The sequence below is a fragment of the Selaginella moellendorffii genome, unplaced genomic scaffold, assembly GCF_000143415.4.
Source record: "Selaginella moellendorffii unplaced genomic scaffold, v1.0 SELMOscaffold_14, whole genome shotgun sequence".
NCBI classification, from domain to species: domain Eukaryota; kingdom Viridiplantae; phylum Streptophyta; class Lycopodiopsida; order Selaginellales; family Selaginellaceae; genus Selaginella; species Selaginella moellendorffii.
Window position 1 is genome coordinate 1,731,713 of NW_003314275.1, and position 16,609 is coordinate 1,748,321.

Consider the following 16,609-nt stretch of genomic DNA (forward strand, 5'->3'; position numbering starts at 1 on the left):
AACCCTCCCCTGTTCTAGGGCAAAACTAGGGTTCTTCATTATCCCCATTATTACATACAAAAGGGGTAAAATGTTCTTCGAAAAATCAAGGAAAGAATTCCCAGTGGTCACTTGGAGCTCCCAGAGGCGTCGATCTGGCCCTCTTTCTCCTCGGCCTCCTTCTCTCTCGCCTCCTTCTCCTTCTTCTCCCTCTCGCGACGATCCAAAATCTCGAGCTCCACCGCATCCCAGCTCGACCGATGCGTCGGCAAATGCTTGGATCGCTCGTAGCCCTCGTCGCGGATCCTGATCTTGTGCCCCTCGGGCACCTCCCACGGCTTCCACTCGATCATCTTGGGGATGAGCTTGAGCTCGTCCTCGGCCTGCTTGATGAGCTCCTCCACTTGCCCACACCCAATCCTCTCCTCGATCTTCTCCCAATCCTCCTCCTCCTGGCACACCTTGAGCCGCGCGTTCGTGATCTTGAGCACCGCCTGCTTGTAGAACGCCTCCTCGGGGATGCTCTCCGCCGCGAGCAGCGTCCGCTGGTAGAGCCCCAGGAGCTTCTCCCGCGCTTGCGGCTCCACCCGGAGGCCCGTGATCCCTGTGGATTTCTTCACCTTGGCCAGCAGCGGACCCGGATGGAAGCGCCGCGCCCACATTCTCGATCTAGCGCCAAAACCCTCGCGAGCCCTCCCCTGTTTTCAGCCCTGTTTTTAGGGCTACCGCAAGAACCCTAATTCACAGAGTTTTAACCATTATTATAAAGGTCGTTACTTTCGCGAGACTACTACCACCATAGCTAGAAGAAACCATCACCTCGGCTGGAATGGAAGCCACCACCAGTGTCTTCGCGCCTGGAAACTGTCACTAGAGCTCGCTGCTATTCGATCGAAGCCCGGTTCTTGGCTAGAGTAATCCGGCTGCTGCCTCTGGACGTGACTGCCGCTGCTGCTACCACCATTTCCTTGCCTGCTGCTGCCACCGATGAGATGATTCCCCAGGCAAATCACCAGAACGATCCCCACCATGCTCAGCATCGGCGCCGCCGAGAGCAAGGACCATCCGCGTCCCCGGCTCGCCGGAGTTCCATTCCTCCGCTGCACTGCTCCTCCACTGGTGTTGCCTTCGTCGATCATGGTGGCGTCCAGCAGCGGTTCTTCGCTAGCTCTTGCGGCTTCAAGTGGCGGCTGGATTTCTTCTTGTGCCTCCATCCTGCCGCTGCTACTTGCACCGTCTTGAGCACTGGTAGAGCTCGAGCTCCCGGGACGAGGAACACTCGCATCGCTTTGCTGCTGGACGTCGTACTGCTCTTCGGTTTGCTGCTGGGACTCGACGTGCTCCACAGCTCGAGATGGCGTGCCCCTGCGTTGGCTGCTCATCCTCTTCTGGTCCTCGTAGTCGGGGTCGTCTGTTGGAAGCTCGAACCGGCAAACCGGGCATGAGTTTCTGGAGTCCAGCCACGGAAGGATGCAGTCGGCGTGGTAGAGGTGCAAGCACGGCATCTGCTTTGCCGGCTCGCCCACGCACACGGTGTCTTTGCACACCGCACACACAGCCGAGCCGTCATCGAGGTGAGCCTGCTCTATGAGAATTGTCGGAAGCGTGTCCACTGCCGACTTGGCTGCTGGAGGAGCTCCTCTCCGCGAGTTGTCATTCTCGGCGAGCTGCTGGAGAAGAAGCTCGAATCCCCTGGCATCGACGTAGTCTCCCGGATTGCCTACGTACTGCGGGACCTCGACTCGGACCTCGATGTTCTGTCCGACCAGATTCTGGAGGAGCTCTTGCAAGTAATGGTGCAAGTGCGTCGGCCTCCGCGCGTTGTGTCCCTGTTCTCTCCTCACCCGAGCATTCCTGCGCGGAGGCAGTTCCTCCGGTGGCTGCCGCTGCTCTTGCTCGTTGTGAGCTCCTTCATCGTCAGCGTTATCGTCCCCGCCACCTTGTCCAGCAGCACCTTCTTCGTCTCCAACTTCCTCCCATTCATCCTCGTCGTCCTCGTCCTCAGACTCCCAGCGTTCCAAAAGAGCCGCTTCGACCTCACTCTCGCTCTCATCGTGATCACCGTCGCCACCATCGTGCGCTTCGCTACGTTGCAAACTCGACGAATTCTCTCGTTCCTGAGCGGTGGCATCAGCACTCTCTTGCTGTGCTTCGCCATGCTGCTCATTCCTGCTATCATCGCTTCTTCCACTATTGTTCTCATTGTTGGCTCTAGCTGCCTGTCCCAGGAGCTGCAAGACATGGACTAGCTGCTGCGGATAGAGCTGACCAAAAGCATCAGTGAGTGACACAGCCTGGGCCTGAGGAGCGCGAGGAACAGTGGGAGCGTTCCCTCTTCTTCTCCTCCTACGCAAAGTATTTCCCGGATATCCATGGGTATCACCGCTGCTACCATTGTTGTTGCTGCTACTAATGTTTAAACTGCGACCAGGAGCCTCTTCCCCAGTTCTTGGAGGCGGCGATCCTAGAGGCTCCACAAAACCATTCCTACACTCGGAGCATATCATCGCCGAAGGACCATCTTCCTGTGCTTCTACAGTCACCTCTTTCCGGCACTGGTAGCACCAATACCCCGGATTATCTGCATTGCCCTCGCCAGAATGGCTGCTACTGCTGGCAACGTTGGAAGAAGACGATGCTTCAGGCTGAGGATCTGCCATGGCTAGGTCTACCCCCTCGACCGATTCCTCCGGCAAAATCTAGGATTTTGAGCTCATACCTCGGCAATTTCGCGTGATCCTAGCTCGCTGCAAGGTTCCAAAACTAATCCCTTGCCCCAGCTACACCTCCGCCGATGCGCGGAGAGAATTGCCGCCAACCCCAAGCGCAATCTACGCGATGCCGGGGCGATCACCCTGCTCGCGGTGCGATCGCCGCGCTCGACCTTCGTTCATGGTGGGTGAAGAGGGGCGGCAACTCTTGCGTTCACCCAACCCAAACATTCTCGTATTTTTAGGGCCCAATCTCTCTAACACCGCTTAGAGATTAGAATATTCCGGCACATTGTATCGCATATTCTGTCGTATTGCTGAAATCAATGACGTCAAAATTGCCTCCAAAGTTTTTTCAAAATCTCGTGCGTGTGTGCCACAAGCGAAGATCGATTTTCGCGAGCGCGCATGGACTCCGAAATGGCTACGATCTCTTCTTTGTTGCAGTCAGGTATAAATCATCGCGGGAGCTCGAGCGATATCTCACAGAAGTTTAGATCCCTACCTCGATGGCGGCACGGCTCTCTCTTGTTGCATGCTGTTTGCTCGGTTTGATCGCCGCCACCATCGCCCAAATCGGCTTGCAATGCCCCCCGGCCGAGGCGAGCATCCGCGACACCGTCTTCCAAAACTTCCTCAAGGACCCGACCTCTCCAGCGGGCCTCCTGCGCTTACACTTCCACGATTGCTTTGTCGAAGTAAGTTCTCTTCACTGATCCATACTTGGCTCTTTTTCTCGCCGTTTCTTTGATCCATAACTTTCGTCCTCCAGGGATGCGATGCTTCAGTGATGCTCGAATCCACTCCCACTGACGGGACAGACGTCGAGAGATTCGCTGACGGGAACGATAACTCCGTTCGTGGATTCGAGATCATCGACGAGGCCAAGACGAGGATCGAGGCCGTGTGTCCGGGAGCTGTGAGCTGCGCTGATATCATCGCCGTAGCAGCCAGAGATTCGTCCGTCATTGTAAGAAAGCTTTTCCTCCAGAGTCGTGTAGTGTTCCTGGCTTGGCTTGACCCCTGGTCTTCTTTGTCAGCTCGGAGGATTGTTCTATCAGGTACCAACCGGAAGGTACGATGGAAGAGTTTCCAACAGGACGCTCGCCAATGAGAGACTGGCTAGCCCATTCGAAAACATCGACCAGTTGAAGCGAAAATTCGCAAACGTTGGATTGTCTACTCAGGACCTCGTCCTTCTTTCCGGTAAGTTGTTCTTCCAAGCCCCTATTTGCCTGTTTCCTGACCCAAGCTTTAATCTCTAGGTGGCCACACTATCGGTCGAACAAAGTGCCGCTTCTTCGAGAACCGTCTCTACAACTTCACTGGTGGACTGCCGGATCCCAGGCTGAATGCCGAGTACGCTGCTGCGCTCCGACGGATTTGCACTCCACAGGGAGCAGACCCAAGCCCGACAGTGGCCCTGGACAGAAACTCCGAGTTTAGCTTCGACAACGCCTACTTCAGGAACCTGGTCGCGAACAATGGTGTACTGAACTCCGACCACGTCCTTGTTGAGAGCTCTGAGACCTCCGGCCTCGTGAGGTTTCTTGCTCAGGATCCCAACCTGTTCAAGGTTTTATTCGCGGAGTCCATGATCAACATGGGAAATGCTGCCTGGAAGACCCGAGCCAACGGAGAAATCAGAAGGAAGTGTAGCGCTGTAAACACGAGGCTTACCACCGAGGTCGGACACATTGCAGCCGTCTAAAAGTTTGCGGGCCTCCATACCTTATCAAAAATCGTACTTTGAGCGTCCACTCTTTAGAACGAAGCATTGTAGCGGCAGCAAGTCTTTGGTTGCTGCTACCTGATGTTTGTGAGAATCCCAAGCTTCGAGCATCAGCCTTTTCCTGGAGCCTTTGAAGTGAATAGCTTTGACGTCCAGAGGCATGCCATGGAACTGTCCAGCTCCTTCGGCAGGCGTCCAGTTATACGACGAGCAAGGCAGGAACAGCACCTCCACCCCTTTAACTTGGCTCTTGAAAACTTTCCCCTGCTTGAACGAATCCTCGAGAGGATCCGAGAAGTGCCTCACCACCCAAGCGAATGCGAGCTGGTCACCCATCATCCGAGACGCTCGAAAGAAGTCCCTCCTGTAGGAATCCACGACGCTCTGGAGCAGCAGCTTTCCCTTGGCCAGACCATCTTTGCTGCCCCTCACGAAGATCATCCCCGAGTTGATGGGCTGTTCTTTGTTATTCCGGAACGTAAGAGCCACGTCAAAGCTGGGAAACTCGAGAAACACGCATCCCAAATCCCCCACGACGATCATATCCGAGTCGGCGAATATAAAATGCTGGAGCGAGTCGGCCTTTCCAACCTGTTTGATCTGATCGTCCAGGAATGCAATGTAAGAGTCCAGCCTTTGGAGCATGAGATTGCCGCGGGAGTAATTCCCAGGCACTCGCTGGAAAGAGATCCCAGCAGGGAGCCTTTCGGTGGAAATCACGGCGGCCGGATCTGTCAGTACGAGCTGCTGGGAATTGGGCATGGCCAGCCGCGCGGACTCCACAAACACGCGAAGAACAGAGTAGCCTTTCTCCAAGCCCCGCAAAACCCTGCCCCCAACTACAGAACCATCGCACTCACCACTGTGTCGATCGGGCGGGACGAACAAAGAGACCAATCCCACGCTCTCCGTACCACAGCTGGATGAAATCCAGGTCGCCCCTGGCTTCCCGGAGGAACTCCGGCACTGGATCCGCCCTGAAATACCCAATCCTGCGACCAGATCATCGTCCTGGACGACGCTGCTGTGCTTGAGCTTGCTGCCGATGCCGCCGCCGCGGTGGCGGCATCGAGGCGATGCCGGGGATCCGCGGAGGAGGAAGATCAGAGACGCGGAGAGCACGAGCGCCAGGAAGTAAGAGATCAACCGCATTATCGCCCAGCATCCAAGAACCCTAAAATTTACTTTAAACCCCTATTATTTTAGGGTTCTTGGGGGGCCAAGTTCTTGCGATTTGATGGAAAAATGCGCGCTGGGAGCTGGGAGCTAGGACAATGATCCAGGTTATACTTTCTTTCTATCTTTTCTTTATGTAGATTTATAAGCTCTTACAATGGCAATTCGGTGCCTCTATGAGCTAATAGATTCATTTGTTCTTTCTTTTTTCCCTTCGATTTTCTAGAGACTGTTGGTGTCTCGGAAGCTCCAGAGCTCTCCATCGCTGCTGGAGCGATCGATGTCCTGCTTGCTCAATCGCAACAGCAGTGCTACTTCTCCAGAGTAGTCATCATTGCTCTCGAGGTACCTCGTCTCCTTGACGCCTTGATCCTGGCTAAGCTGCGCGGCCGCGAGCTTGTCCACGGTTCTCCAGTCCGTGAGCTGCTCGGCCTGGATGAGGATAGATGGCTGTTCTTCTGCTTCGTGGAGCTTGGCAGTAGAATCAAACTCGATTGCCTCGAGAGAGAACGCTGGTGGAGGATAGTTGTTCCTCATGATGATGTTGTTGCTACTGTCTGCAGTGAAGGAGTTCTTCATGCTGAAGGTGGACGGGCTCTCGAGCTGTGGAAGCCGGGAGAATGGATCGTTGTAGCTCGGGAACTCGTCCATTCTCTCAAACTCTTGCTTGCAAGAGAATTGCTGCTGCTGGTGCTGCTGCTTTTGGTGCTGGTTCTCTCGGATCATCCCGAAACCGTGCGGTGGTAAGCTCATCTCTTGAAGCAATGTGGATTGATCTTCGTATCCAGGACTGGAGTCGGACTTTTGGCCTTTGAGGTTCACCTTCTTCTTGAAAACTCGGCATACCACCCAGCCATCCTGGTCCTGCTGCATGGAAACAAGAGAAAAAAAAAAGGAAAGAAGGTTTGAGCACAGGAGTTTCTATGGATGGTTGCTTACACAGTGCTATCACACTTACAGGACTGCTGGTGATGCTGCTTTGCTCGTCCTCGAGGCGGTACTCGTGCATTATCCAGTCGGTCTTCTGGCCGTTTGGAGCTCGTCCCTTGTAGAACACCAGCGTCTTCCTCATGCCGACGAAGTTGTACTTGGTGTGGATGGTCTTGTCCCGCCCGGTCGCCTTCCAGAAACCAGCCGTGGTTGCTCTGTTGGTTCGTGTTCCTGTGGGGTACTTCTTGTCTTTGTGGCTGAAAAAGTACCACTCGGTTTGCTCTGCTGATCCAATCCTACATTTCTCTGTGACAACAGAAGGAGAGATTCAGCCAGGAGCCAGCAAAAGATGTTTTTGAGCAAGGAGGAAGCGAGTGCCTACCTTGTAAGTCCCAAGGCTCCATCTTATACAGATCAATTTCGCGAATGACATCCAGATCGATTCTTCTGCACGAGACTTTCTTGTGCAGGTAGTAGCCGACGAGTTCCTCGTCAGTCGGATGGAATCGGAAGCCTGGTGGCACTCGGGAGTGTTTGTGCATCATCTGCGACATGTTTTCCTGCAGCCAAAGCCGGTAAGTATCTTAAGTTCGATCAATCACCAGAGCAAGAGAGGAGAAAAGAGGTACAGTATCCATCTTTCTTACTTGCGATCAGATGTGACCAAGCCTCCTCCACCTCCAATGCAGGATTCCGAGCTTGAATTCCTGGAGAGAAGGAGCTAAGGAGGCAGCAGCAGCAGCAGCAATCGAGGCAGCGGCAGAACGGCATAAAGAATCCAAACAGCAAGAAGACAAACAACACGAAAGCGAGAGAAAAGAAAAGAGGGAGCTTGCTTGGCGATGGCGCTGGCTCGAGATGCTCTGCAAAAACCTCTGGAAGAAAGACACGCGAGGCCTTTAAGTAGCCTGGCTATGGCGGGGGTTTTACTGGTAAGTTAGTTTCCTGTCAATTTTGTTGGCTGCATATCTTAGTTTTTGTTTGTTTGTGGTGTGAATGTGACCTTGTCTCTTGTGCTTTATGTGTGGGATCCTCTTGTTTACAGGACTAGTTTACACTTTTTTTGGCTGTAAAGAGGCTGCCTCTGCCGACTTAACCCGAATCTTCGCAATGTTTCCGAGCAGCAGAGCTAAAGTGGTTCTCCATTGTTTTGTTTGCAGCGATTTTGTCAGGTAAGTCAAGCTGGTATGGTGTGTTTGTTTTTCCCGATCTTACAACTCTACGATTTGTTTTTGGCAGCGTCGATCCAATCCAATCAGTCACTGTTGCTCGTGTACAGCCTAATCACTGGGGCGATTATGACGGGATGGCATTTTCAAAGGGAAAGACACCGGAGGTACTCGACGTACAAAATGCTCTTGATACGAGAAGAACTTACAGGTTGTTCTACTGTAGAGTCTACAGCCCCCGGTAGCCCAGCCTGGAGCTTCTTCGAGTTTTCGGGGCGGGAGTTGTGGTGGACGAAAGATGCTTTTGCGTCTCGCTTTTATCTTGGCCGAGACGAGGACATATTCTCCACCTTGTTAAGGAGGTAAAGCGCCTTCTTAAGCATGGCATGGACGTGAATTTGATGCTCTCTCTTTTGTTTTTTGTTTTTCCTTTTTCCAGGCTCGGCCCCGCGCGGTGCGGCCGTCGTGCGTCCGTGGTGGACGTCCCTCGCGCCGAAAGTGCGTTTCAAGCTTTTACCCAAGGTCCCAGGTACTCGAAAAATTCCTTTTTTTTCTTCCTTTACAGCAGTGAGGAGGCGCGTTTGATCGTGGCGAGGCGTGGTGAGCGCTCGTCCACCTCGCAAATCCTCGCATTTCCTCGCAAAATCACTGGAAGTAAGTGTTTTCTCTCTTCTCATCAAAGAGGTACCTGAAATTTTCGTTTTTTCTCTTTCTTTACACCAGTGCTCCTCTCGCGTTTGATCGTGGTGAGCTCGTGGTGGGCACTTGACCTCGCAAATTGCCCCGCAAAACCACTAGAAGCAAACGCTCACGATTGACAATGGAAGTAAGTGTTTTCTTCTCACGGAAAAGCTCAAAGCATCGCGATTGACAATGGTGAAAATCTTCAGATGCCGCGTCCGTCCATGGTGGACCTCCTCGCGATGAATATACTATGATAGCTATATCATATGAAACACCGAAAGCATGGTCCTTCCTTTTTTAATAATCTAAGCATTCCATATGATACTTAAGCCTATCATAATGCATCAATCACTCTTCCGTACGAAACTCCCGGGACGTGGATTCGTGTGGATCCAACGGGCGACGGCCGGCGGAATCTGGGCGGCCACATGGGCCCTGTCGGCTGGATGCCCTTTCCGTGCCCTCGCATTGTCAGTTATGGACCACCGCCAGGTGGACACGCCTCGTGGCCCAAAATTCTCACACAGCCAAAGGCGACGATTATCTTCCTTATCCCTGCGACTGCCAGATCTTTGTCGAAAACTTCTTTTCTCCCTGGAGCGCGCGCTTCTCCGGGCTTGATTGACGCATTATGGATCGCGAGCTTCGATTTAGCTTGTGAGATCGTGGGCGCGCGAGGAGGATAGTGTAAAATAATGGGAAGAAGACCATACGGAATTCCTTCTTTGCAGAGAGGGGAGAATTTTGTGTACTTGGGCATTGCTGCTGGCCACGCTCGAGGCAGTCCTTGCCAAGCATGCCCTGCGCGGCTAGAGCCCTGGTACCAGATCAAAGCAGCAAAATTGCGATTCCCTTCTTTTGCACTCTCATCTTTCTCTCTTTGGGCTGCTTTTTGGTGCTCACTTATTTGGGGCTTTGCACTGCGCTGGGACTGCTGCTGCAGCTAGTACTGCTGCTACTGGGCGCGCACAGCGCCTGCGATCAAACACGAGGAATCTTCTGAATAGATTAAGATTTCTTTGTTTTCTACGATCGTATAGCTTCTCTTTTGGTTGAGATGATAGCTCTGCGTTCCAGGGGAATGATTTCGCGAATCTAGGCATTGCATCTGTGCTGTTTCTACGAGCTTCTTGTCATCATGGATCTAGTCCAAGACGAGAGCGCGCCAAGACAACCTTTTGCGATGATAGAGATGGTGGCATTGTATAGAATTGATTAATTTATGTTTGATCGTTTCTTTTGATGATTTGATTCGAATCTTTGTCGTATAGCAAACTTACGAGTTGAAGTTTTCAACTATCAATGCTAAAGTTTTGGAGAACTTTAGTTTCGGTGGGATCGTTGAGCCCAATACTCGGCAACGAGCTTCGCAAAACCGGAGCTTCTATCCTGGAGAAGAACCTCCGGCGGCTGGAATTCCAGGAGAACCCCTGTTTCACGGAATCAATCAGTCTGAGATCTTCATCGCCGTGATCTTACCGTCTTGGAGAGTGAGAACCATGTCGCAGTCGATCACGGTCGGGATGCGGTGAGCGACGGTGACCACGGTGCACGTCGCGAATTCCTCACGTATCACTCTTTGCAACACGGCGTCCGTGGAGGAATCGATGGACGCGGTGGCCTCGTCCAGCACGAGAACTCTTGTGCGCTTGAGAAGAACTCGTCCCAGGCAGAAGAGCTGCCTCTGTCCAGCGCTCCAGTTGCCACCTTCGTCGCTCACTGCTCGGGACACGATCGAGAAGTTTGATCAGACATCGGAAACATATAACGCTATACCCGATGAATCGAGCTGATTCGCCATGCTATGTATTTCCTTGGCCATCTGACACTTTTCCAGAGCCTACAGCACAAGAACACAATGAAAAACATGAGCTCCAAGTGAAAACTGGTAAGAACAATTTCTTCTTACCTCCCAGATGTCGAGGTCGCTGTATTTTCCTAGAGGATCCAGATTTGTCCGAATGGTTCCACGAAATAGCGTCGGCTCCTGCGGGATGATTCCGAGCTTGGACCTCAGATCGTGAAGGCCAATCGAGCAAATGTCGATACCATCGATGAGAATGGTACCACCAGCAGGATCAACAAGCCGGAATATCGCACTTATCAGTGTTGATTTCCCGCTTCCTGTGCGTCCGACGACACCAATCCTCTTGCCTCCCTCCATTTTGCAGCTGATTCCTCGAAGAACAAGAGGCAAATCCGGCCTGTACTTGATCTATTATAACACGAAAAAAAAACTATCAAACGTTAATCAAATCAAACTATCAATATCAAACTTCGCTCTCGATACTGACCTGCAAATTTTGGAAAACGATTTCTCCATGGCTGGGCCACGCCTTTGGTGGCCTGTTGTGCTCCACAATTGCTGGAGGCTCCACAGGGATGTCCATATATTGTTTGATTCTCTCCACTGAAACAATGTGACTCGCCATCTGACAGTACCACTGCGACATAAATACAAGGCTGACATTGATCATCAGTCCATACGCAAGTCCGACTCCAGCCAATCCTGAGAGAAGACAAAATGTAAGAAAAATGGGAAGAAACAAAAAGTCTACGTCGTATGTACCTGGTGTCAAGCTTGGATCCAAGTTTAAGCCAACTCCAAAGACAAGCAGCAAAATCAAACCGCAGGCCTCCACTCTGAGAATGAGCCACTCTATCGCAGCATTCGTGTGCAAGTAGATTGACGAGTCTTTGTTGATGAGCTCCACACATCTCTGCACGAACCGCTCCTTCATTTTAAAGGCTCGGATTGTCACAGCCCCTCTCACGGTTTCGCCAACAAGGTTGAGGATTGGAGCCTTGGTCATTGCATTCAGTCTCATCATCTCTTGAGCAGAAGTTCGGTAGAATGCCTGTTGTCGAAAAGCATATCACCAGAACTCTAAGTTTTAGAAGGAAGTTCTTCAAATGGTTACCTCGATCTTTAGAATCACCCACAACATGGGAATGACAACGAGCAGCGACGGCCAAAGAACAAGCCCAAGAACAACCATGACGCCTGGAAAATCGAAAACAAACTGAATCAGGATATGTCCGGCAATGAACACGTCGACATCCACTATCGACATATCACTCGAGGCCTGCAAAGCTAGTGTCAGCCAAAAACATTGCCGTGAAACATGTAATATAACTGCGTACCCGGGTTAGAATCCTTCCTGTTGGAGTGGAGTCGAAGAAAGACATTGGAGCTCTAAACAACGACGTCATAAGGCCTGAGTAGATCGATCTGGAAGCTTTGAGCCCGAGTGCCAAGTGCACGAACAATCGTACCAGCAAGAACAGGCTTGTCACATAGGCGATAATCGTGTAGCCATACGCAACGTAAGGACCATCAATGCCTGGCTTCGTCACCTGATAAGCCAGCCATAATCCTCCCGTCACCTGGCCAGCAACCAGGCCGACTTGCAGCAGCAGATCAAAGCCGAAGAGGACGTGACCTTTGGAAATAGAGAGGTAGTCTTTGTACGGTTGCAACCCGAGATCACCGAATTCTTTCTCTTCGTCCTCCGTGAGCTGCGCAGTTTGTGTTTGATTTGTGCTCTCGTCGTTGGAGTCCGCTGGTGTGTTCGTCACACCCGTGCTCTTGCCGCCATCGTCGCTGCTCTTACTGAGAGCATTGCTTAGTGTGTCGTGGTGTGCGTTCACGAGCTTCTCCAGTGTTAGCCCGGTTTTGAGGAGCTCTTCGTATGAACCAAGTTGCTCAATCATTCCACCTTCCATCACCTTTTAAATACAAAGAAAGGAAACTTAACGAGATACCGCTAAAGAGAGAACTGAACGGAACTTACCACAACCACGTCCAACGCTGGAAGGAACTCGACCTGATGTGTCACCAGTACTACAGTCTTGTTTCTCAGAGATTTCATCACACACTCCTGCCAAAGAAATAAAGACAATTGATGCAGCTCATTCATCTTGGCATATACTACTTACATGAAATAATGTCGCAGCCGTCTGGGCATCCACCGCACTAAATGGATCGTCCAGCAAGTAGATATCAGCATCGTTGTACACTGCTCGAGCAAGCTGGATCCTCTGCTTTTGTCCACCACTTAAGTTCAGTCCCCTCTCCCCAATCTCGGTCAAGTCACCCAAAGGAAACATCTCCAGATCCCTCTCCAGTGCGCAAGCCCGGATCACCTTGGAGTAACTTTCTTCCACCATTGTTTTTCCAAACAGTATATTGTCTCGAATCGTTCCACTCTGGATCCATGCAACTTGAGAAACATAAGCAACGGTCCCATTGACTTCTGCCTGGATCGATGAAGACAAAAGATCAAAGCATATAAAAAAGATGGAAGCCACGTACCTCTCCAGTGATCTTGGGAATCTCCCCAAGCATTGCACACAGCAGCGACGACTTTCCAGAACCGACAGCCCCACAAACCGCGACTTTCTGTCCACTCCTGATGCTCAAGTTGACACCCGAGAGGCTTTCCTTACAGTGAGATCTCGGAGAAGAATGATCGAAATCCCAGGCAAAGGTGGCAGGCCCATGAATCCGGATCCTCACTGCCGAATCCATCCCGGCAGCCCTGGTCGTGCCAACCGACGTGCTCTCATCCCCGGTCTCATCGTCTTGGAAGAATATTTGGAGTCGCTTGATCGAGACGATGGCCTGGCTCATGGAGGCAAGAACATCGGCGATGTACCTCACGGGCTCCTGGGTGTTTGCAAACGCCGAGAAGATGGTAAAGATGGCAGCGGCGTTGAGCTCGTAACCGAGCCACGCGTAAGCGATGAGCGTGAGCGAGAGAGCCGTCGCGTACGAGAGCCAAAATATCATGACGTTTTTGCTCCTCCCTACGTGCATGGATTTCGTCCAGCGCAGCTCTTTCTCCCGGCAGGCATCGATCATCTTCTTGAATTCCTCCTCCCACGCCTGGAGCTTGATGATCTTGACGCTGTTGAGAACCTCGGCGGTGCGGCGGAGGCGCTCGTCCTGGGCGATCATGAGGTTCGTCTGCGCGAGCTGGAGATTCCGGGAGAATGGGATCTGGATGAAGAAAGTCACGAGCAGCACCAAGAGGGTGACCAGTATCGCGAGCTTCGCGATCTTGACGAGCACCAAGACGGCGATGAGGAGCTGGAGGATGCAGGCCCAAGAGTAGTGAATCCACCACGAGAACTCGCCCAGGCGGTAGGAATCCACGCCCATGTAGCTCACGATCTCGCCGCCGGAATGGCGCTGCCTGGCCTTGCTGGAAATCTTGAGGATCTTGTCGTAGACCGCAGCGCACACCGATGCGCGAGCCTTGACGCCGAGGCGGCGCGATTGGAAGCTCCAGTGCCTGTGCGCGATGGATTGAGTGGCTTTGACCGCGACGAGACCCAGGATCACGAGGAATCCGTTGGATGGATTGAAATCTCGGCGCGCGATCGAATCGACGAAGAGATAGAGGAAGATCGGGCCGGCAGAGATCGCCAGGGTTTTTACTAGCGCCAGCAATCCGGTGAGGAAGATCAGCCGCCAGTGGCATCGAAGCAATGCCACGAAAATATCCTTCCTCCCGCCCTCGACGATCTTCTCTGCGTCACCGCCTCGCGATCGCAGCTCCTCCAGCAGTGCATCGGCGCTGTCGCCATGGCCGAGCACTGGAATATCGGCCGCCTCGAGGTGCCTGGAAGATCCGAGATGGAGGAGGGGATTGAGCCATGAAAATGTGAGCTTCGCCAAGAATCCGGCATGATCGTAGGCGCCCTTGCCCGATCGCGCTGGATCCTCGTCGATAAGGCTCTCCCGCAAGGAAGAAGAATCCATCCACACACTCTCCAAACCACACGTTATTAGGGCCAGCGCAGTCAGCCCACGCTATTCTTATACGAAAAGAAGAATGGTGACATCTCGCCTTAAAACCAACGTGTTGAATATGTAAGTATAAACTCAGTAAAGAGAGAGCCCACCAAAAAATTTACATGGATAGGTCTTCATCAATTGTCTATTCACACAACCAATATTTTGGATGGAAGAAATTGAAATTGTCCATCTACAAATACATTCACCACTCCTTTTAAATCTTGAATCCAGAGATTCTCCTTGTTTGGTCTACAAGCAGGACCACTAGCACTAGTGTCCACGACATTTCGCGCATTGTCCCAAGGATCATCCAGCCGATCACATTTCTGTGCAACATCCGAGCGCTTCTGTAAGCGGCCATTTTGGACCATAAACACTACTAAACAAGCTTAAACACCATTTGCTTAATTATTAGAGAATATACTTACTGCGTCATGCATACATACATAAACCCTCTTTTTAGTGTTCTTGACAGCTTTATTCATCATGCAGTGGAATGATCCCTGCTAGTGTTGATCAGACTGGGCAATGGAGCCATTCCATTCAGCAGCATCTCATGCCATGAGAGGTGAGGCACTTCGACATCATGCTTCCAATAGTCTAGTGCTTTGTAAGTTTTGCTTGAATTGGCTTTGCTTTTGCAGTGGATTTTGTGAAATGAAAGATCTTAGCGAGGAATTTCGGTATGGTATGTGAGGTTTAGCTAGGTTGCAAATCTAAGCTCATTTCTTTTTGTGGGAATTTCCGTCAAATCTATAGAGCTTGAAGTAATACTGATATTAAACACTGAATGGGTACATTTAGTCTATACAGGTTTGATTTTTTGGTAGAATTGGAATGGATCACCAAAGGTTTTTTACAGTTAGAAGGAAGCAGTGGTCCTTGCCCTTGGGCTGTACACCAGGTAGTATACCTGGCGCATCAGATGAACGCTAGCGGAGTGCTCTAGCAAATCCATTTAGCATGGCAGTAGAGAAATGCTTGATGAGGAGGGTGCTCTAGTCCTCAAAGTCCCTGGCCATAGCCAGGGTGCAGTCAAGGTGTGCTTGTAGATTTCAGATGGGTGATGTGCTTAGAAACAAAAACATTCCATGACCAGAGAAATAAAATTAAAAACCAGTCATGGAGAATCTTATAGGGTGCGGGATTTGGTCCTCGCACCAGATGCCCAAGTCGAGCAAAAACTCCCGGTGCCACCCGAAGTAAAGCGCATCACTTCCCATGCTCAACTCATTGTGTGCTACCGTGATCCACATTTGCCTAATGTGTTTCGATTAGAAAATTGCAGCGATAATTTGTGAAACTGAAAATATCATGGCTAAATTAGAAAATAATTTATTGCTGTAGCAATGGTTTGCTTAATATTCCATTATAAACATATTTATAATTTATAAGCACAAGATTAATCTTTCATAAATAAACTAGAATATATTCAAAAGTGTTTAGTAAATTACAAATACAAGATTAAATTAAAAGTAGAATATCCCAAGCAGTAACCACCCCAGTTTCTTTAATCAATACTATATAATGGTTAGTTTCTACATTAAATTATTAGTTAAGATAAATATAAACACGTTATAATTTTTAAATAAAGCAATCAGTTTGAACACAGTGAGTGCCTTGCATGCGTACTGTATTCATCATCCATCCCAATTTGCAAAATGATTCATGCTAAAACCTTCCTGGCCACAAAGCTGACATGCCGATGGAGATTAAAATGCTTCTTCTAACACTTGCCTTCGCGTCCACTGCCTATCCACGTTCCTCGCGCTTCCTTCCAATTGTGTTCGTGGTGGCTGTGATGTTGGTCACTTGGTGATCGTAGCTAACAATCCTTTTGACAAGTCCTGCGAAACAATGCTGTGGAAAGATAGAAACGAGAAAACGCGGAAGTTACCCCGTGGAATTTCTGCCAGGAAGCGAGAGCTTGCTGCCCGCTGTCTTTCATAAGATACGTGACCTGCAAAGTTTCTGAGATTGTGAGAAAAGAATCCACATTTCATCATCTGTTACCAAGATGGAGGTCTTCGCTCGAGTAAGCGTAACATACAAAAGCCTTCTCTGTACAGGAGGGAGAGAGCGAGTGAGCGTGCACAAGAATGATAATGAGGAACCTCACCTCTTCTTCAAGAATGTCTTGGGCATCAGAAACCATATCTGTGTCGAAGACTGGCAACACTCCCTCGTTGGCACGAGCTAAAACTATTGCTGGCCATTCCAAACCTTTTGCCTGTGCAGCACAACCACGTAAAAGAATGATCTTTTCTTTCGCTGTACCTGGTGAATCGTAGAAAGCGTTACACAGTCCGACGGAGAAACTCACGTCTTGTTGTCTTCGCCAAGCTCATACTCGTGCAGTTTGAGCGCAACTTGATCCAAAAACACTCGTAATCGCTGTGTGTGATCTTTAAAGTCCGACTGGGAA

General features: G+C 50.8%; 6 protein-coding genes and 1 long non-coding RNA gene across 8 annotated transcripts; 2 read left to right on the forward strand and 5 right to left on the reverse strand.

Moving 5' to 3' along the window:
• Positions 1-15: 15 nt before the first annotated feature.
• Positions 16-697, reverse strand: LOC9632466 (probable NADH dehydrogenase [ubiquinone] 1 alpha subcomplex subunit 5, mitochondrial). Its single transcript, XM_002970510.2, has one exon. It carries the CDS (start codon positions 639-641, stop codon positions 108-110), a length of 534 nt encoding a protein of 177 aa, XP_002970556.1. The 5' UTR covers positions 642-697; the 3' UTR covers positions 16-107.
• A 14-nt stretch (positions 698-711) lies between these two features.
• LOC9632467 lies at positions 712-2,665 on the reverse strand. Its single transcript, XM_002970511.2, has one exon. It carries the CDS (start codon positions 2,637-2,639, stop codon positions 795-797), a length of 1,845 nt encoding a protein of 614 aa, XP_002970557.1. The 5' UTR covers positions 2,640-2,665; the 3' UTR covers positions 712-794.
• A 352-nt stretch (positions 2,666-3,017) lies between these two features.
• LOC9631769 lies at positions 3,018-5,601 on the reverse strand. Its single transcript, XM_002970512.3, has 2 exons — positions 4,371-5,601; positions 3,018-4,307 (listed from the first exon to the last, which is right to left on the reverse strand). Exon 1 carries the CDS (start codon positions 5,572-5,574, stop codon positions 4,426-4,428), a length of 1,149 nt encoding a protein of 382 aa, XP_002970558.2. The 5' UTR covers positions 5,575-5,601; the 3' UTR covers positions 3,018-4,307; positions 4,371-4,425.
• LOC9632468 (peroxidase 62) lies at positions 3,451-4,415 on the forward strand. Its single transcript, XM_024675083.1, has 2 exons — positions 3,451-3,796; positions 3,947-4,415. Exons 1-2 carry the CDS (start codon positions 3,481-3,483, stop codon positions 4,399-4,401), a joined length of 771 nt encoding a protein of 256 aa, XP_024530851.1. The 5' UTR covers positions 3,451-3,480; the 3' UTR covers positions 4,402-4,415.
• Positions 5,602-5,794: 193 nt separating the features above from the next.
• Positions 5,795-7,364, reverse strand: LOC9632469 (NAC domain-containing protein 105). Of its 2 annotated transcripts, none has more exons than XM_002970513.2 (4): positions 7,176-7,364; positions 6,911-7,088; positions 6,557-6,834; positions 5,795-6,462 (listed from the first exon to the last, which is right to left on the reverse strand). In XM_002970513.2, the coding sequence occupies exons 2-4, from the start codon at positions 7,080-7,082 to the stop codon at positions 5,821-5,823; spliced, it is 1,092 nt and encodes a 363-aa protein (XP_002970559.2). In that variant the 5' UTR covers positions 7,083-7,088; positions 7,176-7,364; the 3' UTR covers positions 5,795-5,820. The 2 variants fall into 2 exon arrangements, with proteins under 2 accessions (XP_002970559.2, XP_024531262.1); XM_024675494.1 differs by having other exon boundaries at positions 5,795-6,465.
• An 851-nt stretch (positions 7,365-8,215) lies between these two features.
• LOC9632470 lies at positions 8,216-8,705 on the forward strand. Its single transcript, XR_002992440.1, has 3 exons — positions 8,216-8,351; positions 8,421-8,523; positions 8,588-8,705. It is a non-coding gene; the product is annotated as an uncharacterized LOC9632470 (long non-coding RNA).
• Positions 8,706-9,463: 758 nt separating this feature from the next.
• Positions 9,464-13,138, reverse strand: LOC9631770 (ABC transporter C family member 8). Its single transcript, XM_024675491.1, has 11 exons — positions 12,697-13,138; positions 12,321-12,641; positions 12,176-12,262; positions 11,526-12,110; positions 11,303-11,467; positions 10,951-11,239; positions 10,676-10,890; positions 10,291-10,596; positions 10,158-10,221; positions 9,861-10,100; positions 9,464-9,811 (listed from the first exon to the last, which is right to left on the reverse strand). Exons 1-11 carry the CDS (start codon positions 13,012-13,014, stop codon positions 9,705-9,707), a joined length of 2,697 nt encoding a protein of 898 aa, XP_024531259.1. The 5' UTR covers positions 13,015-13,138; the 3' UTR covers positions 9,464-9,704.
• Between the last annotated feature and the right edge of the window lie 3,471 nt (positions 13,139-16,609).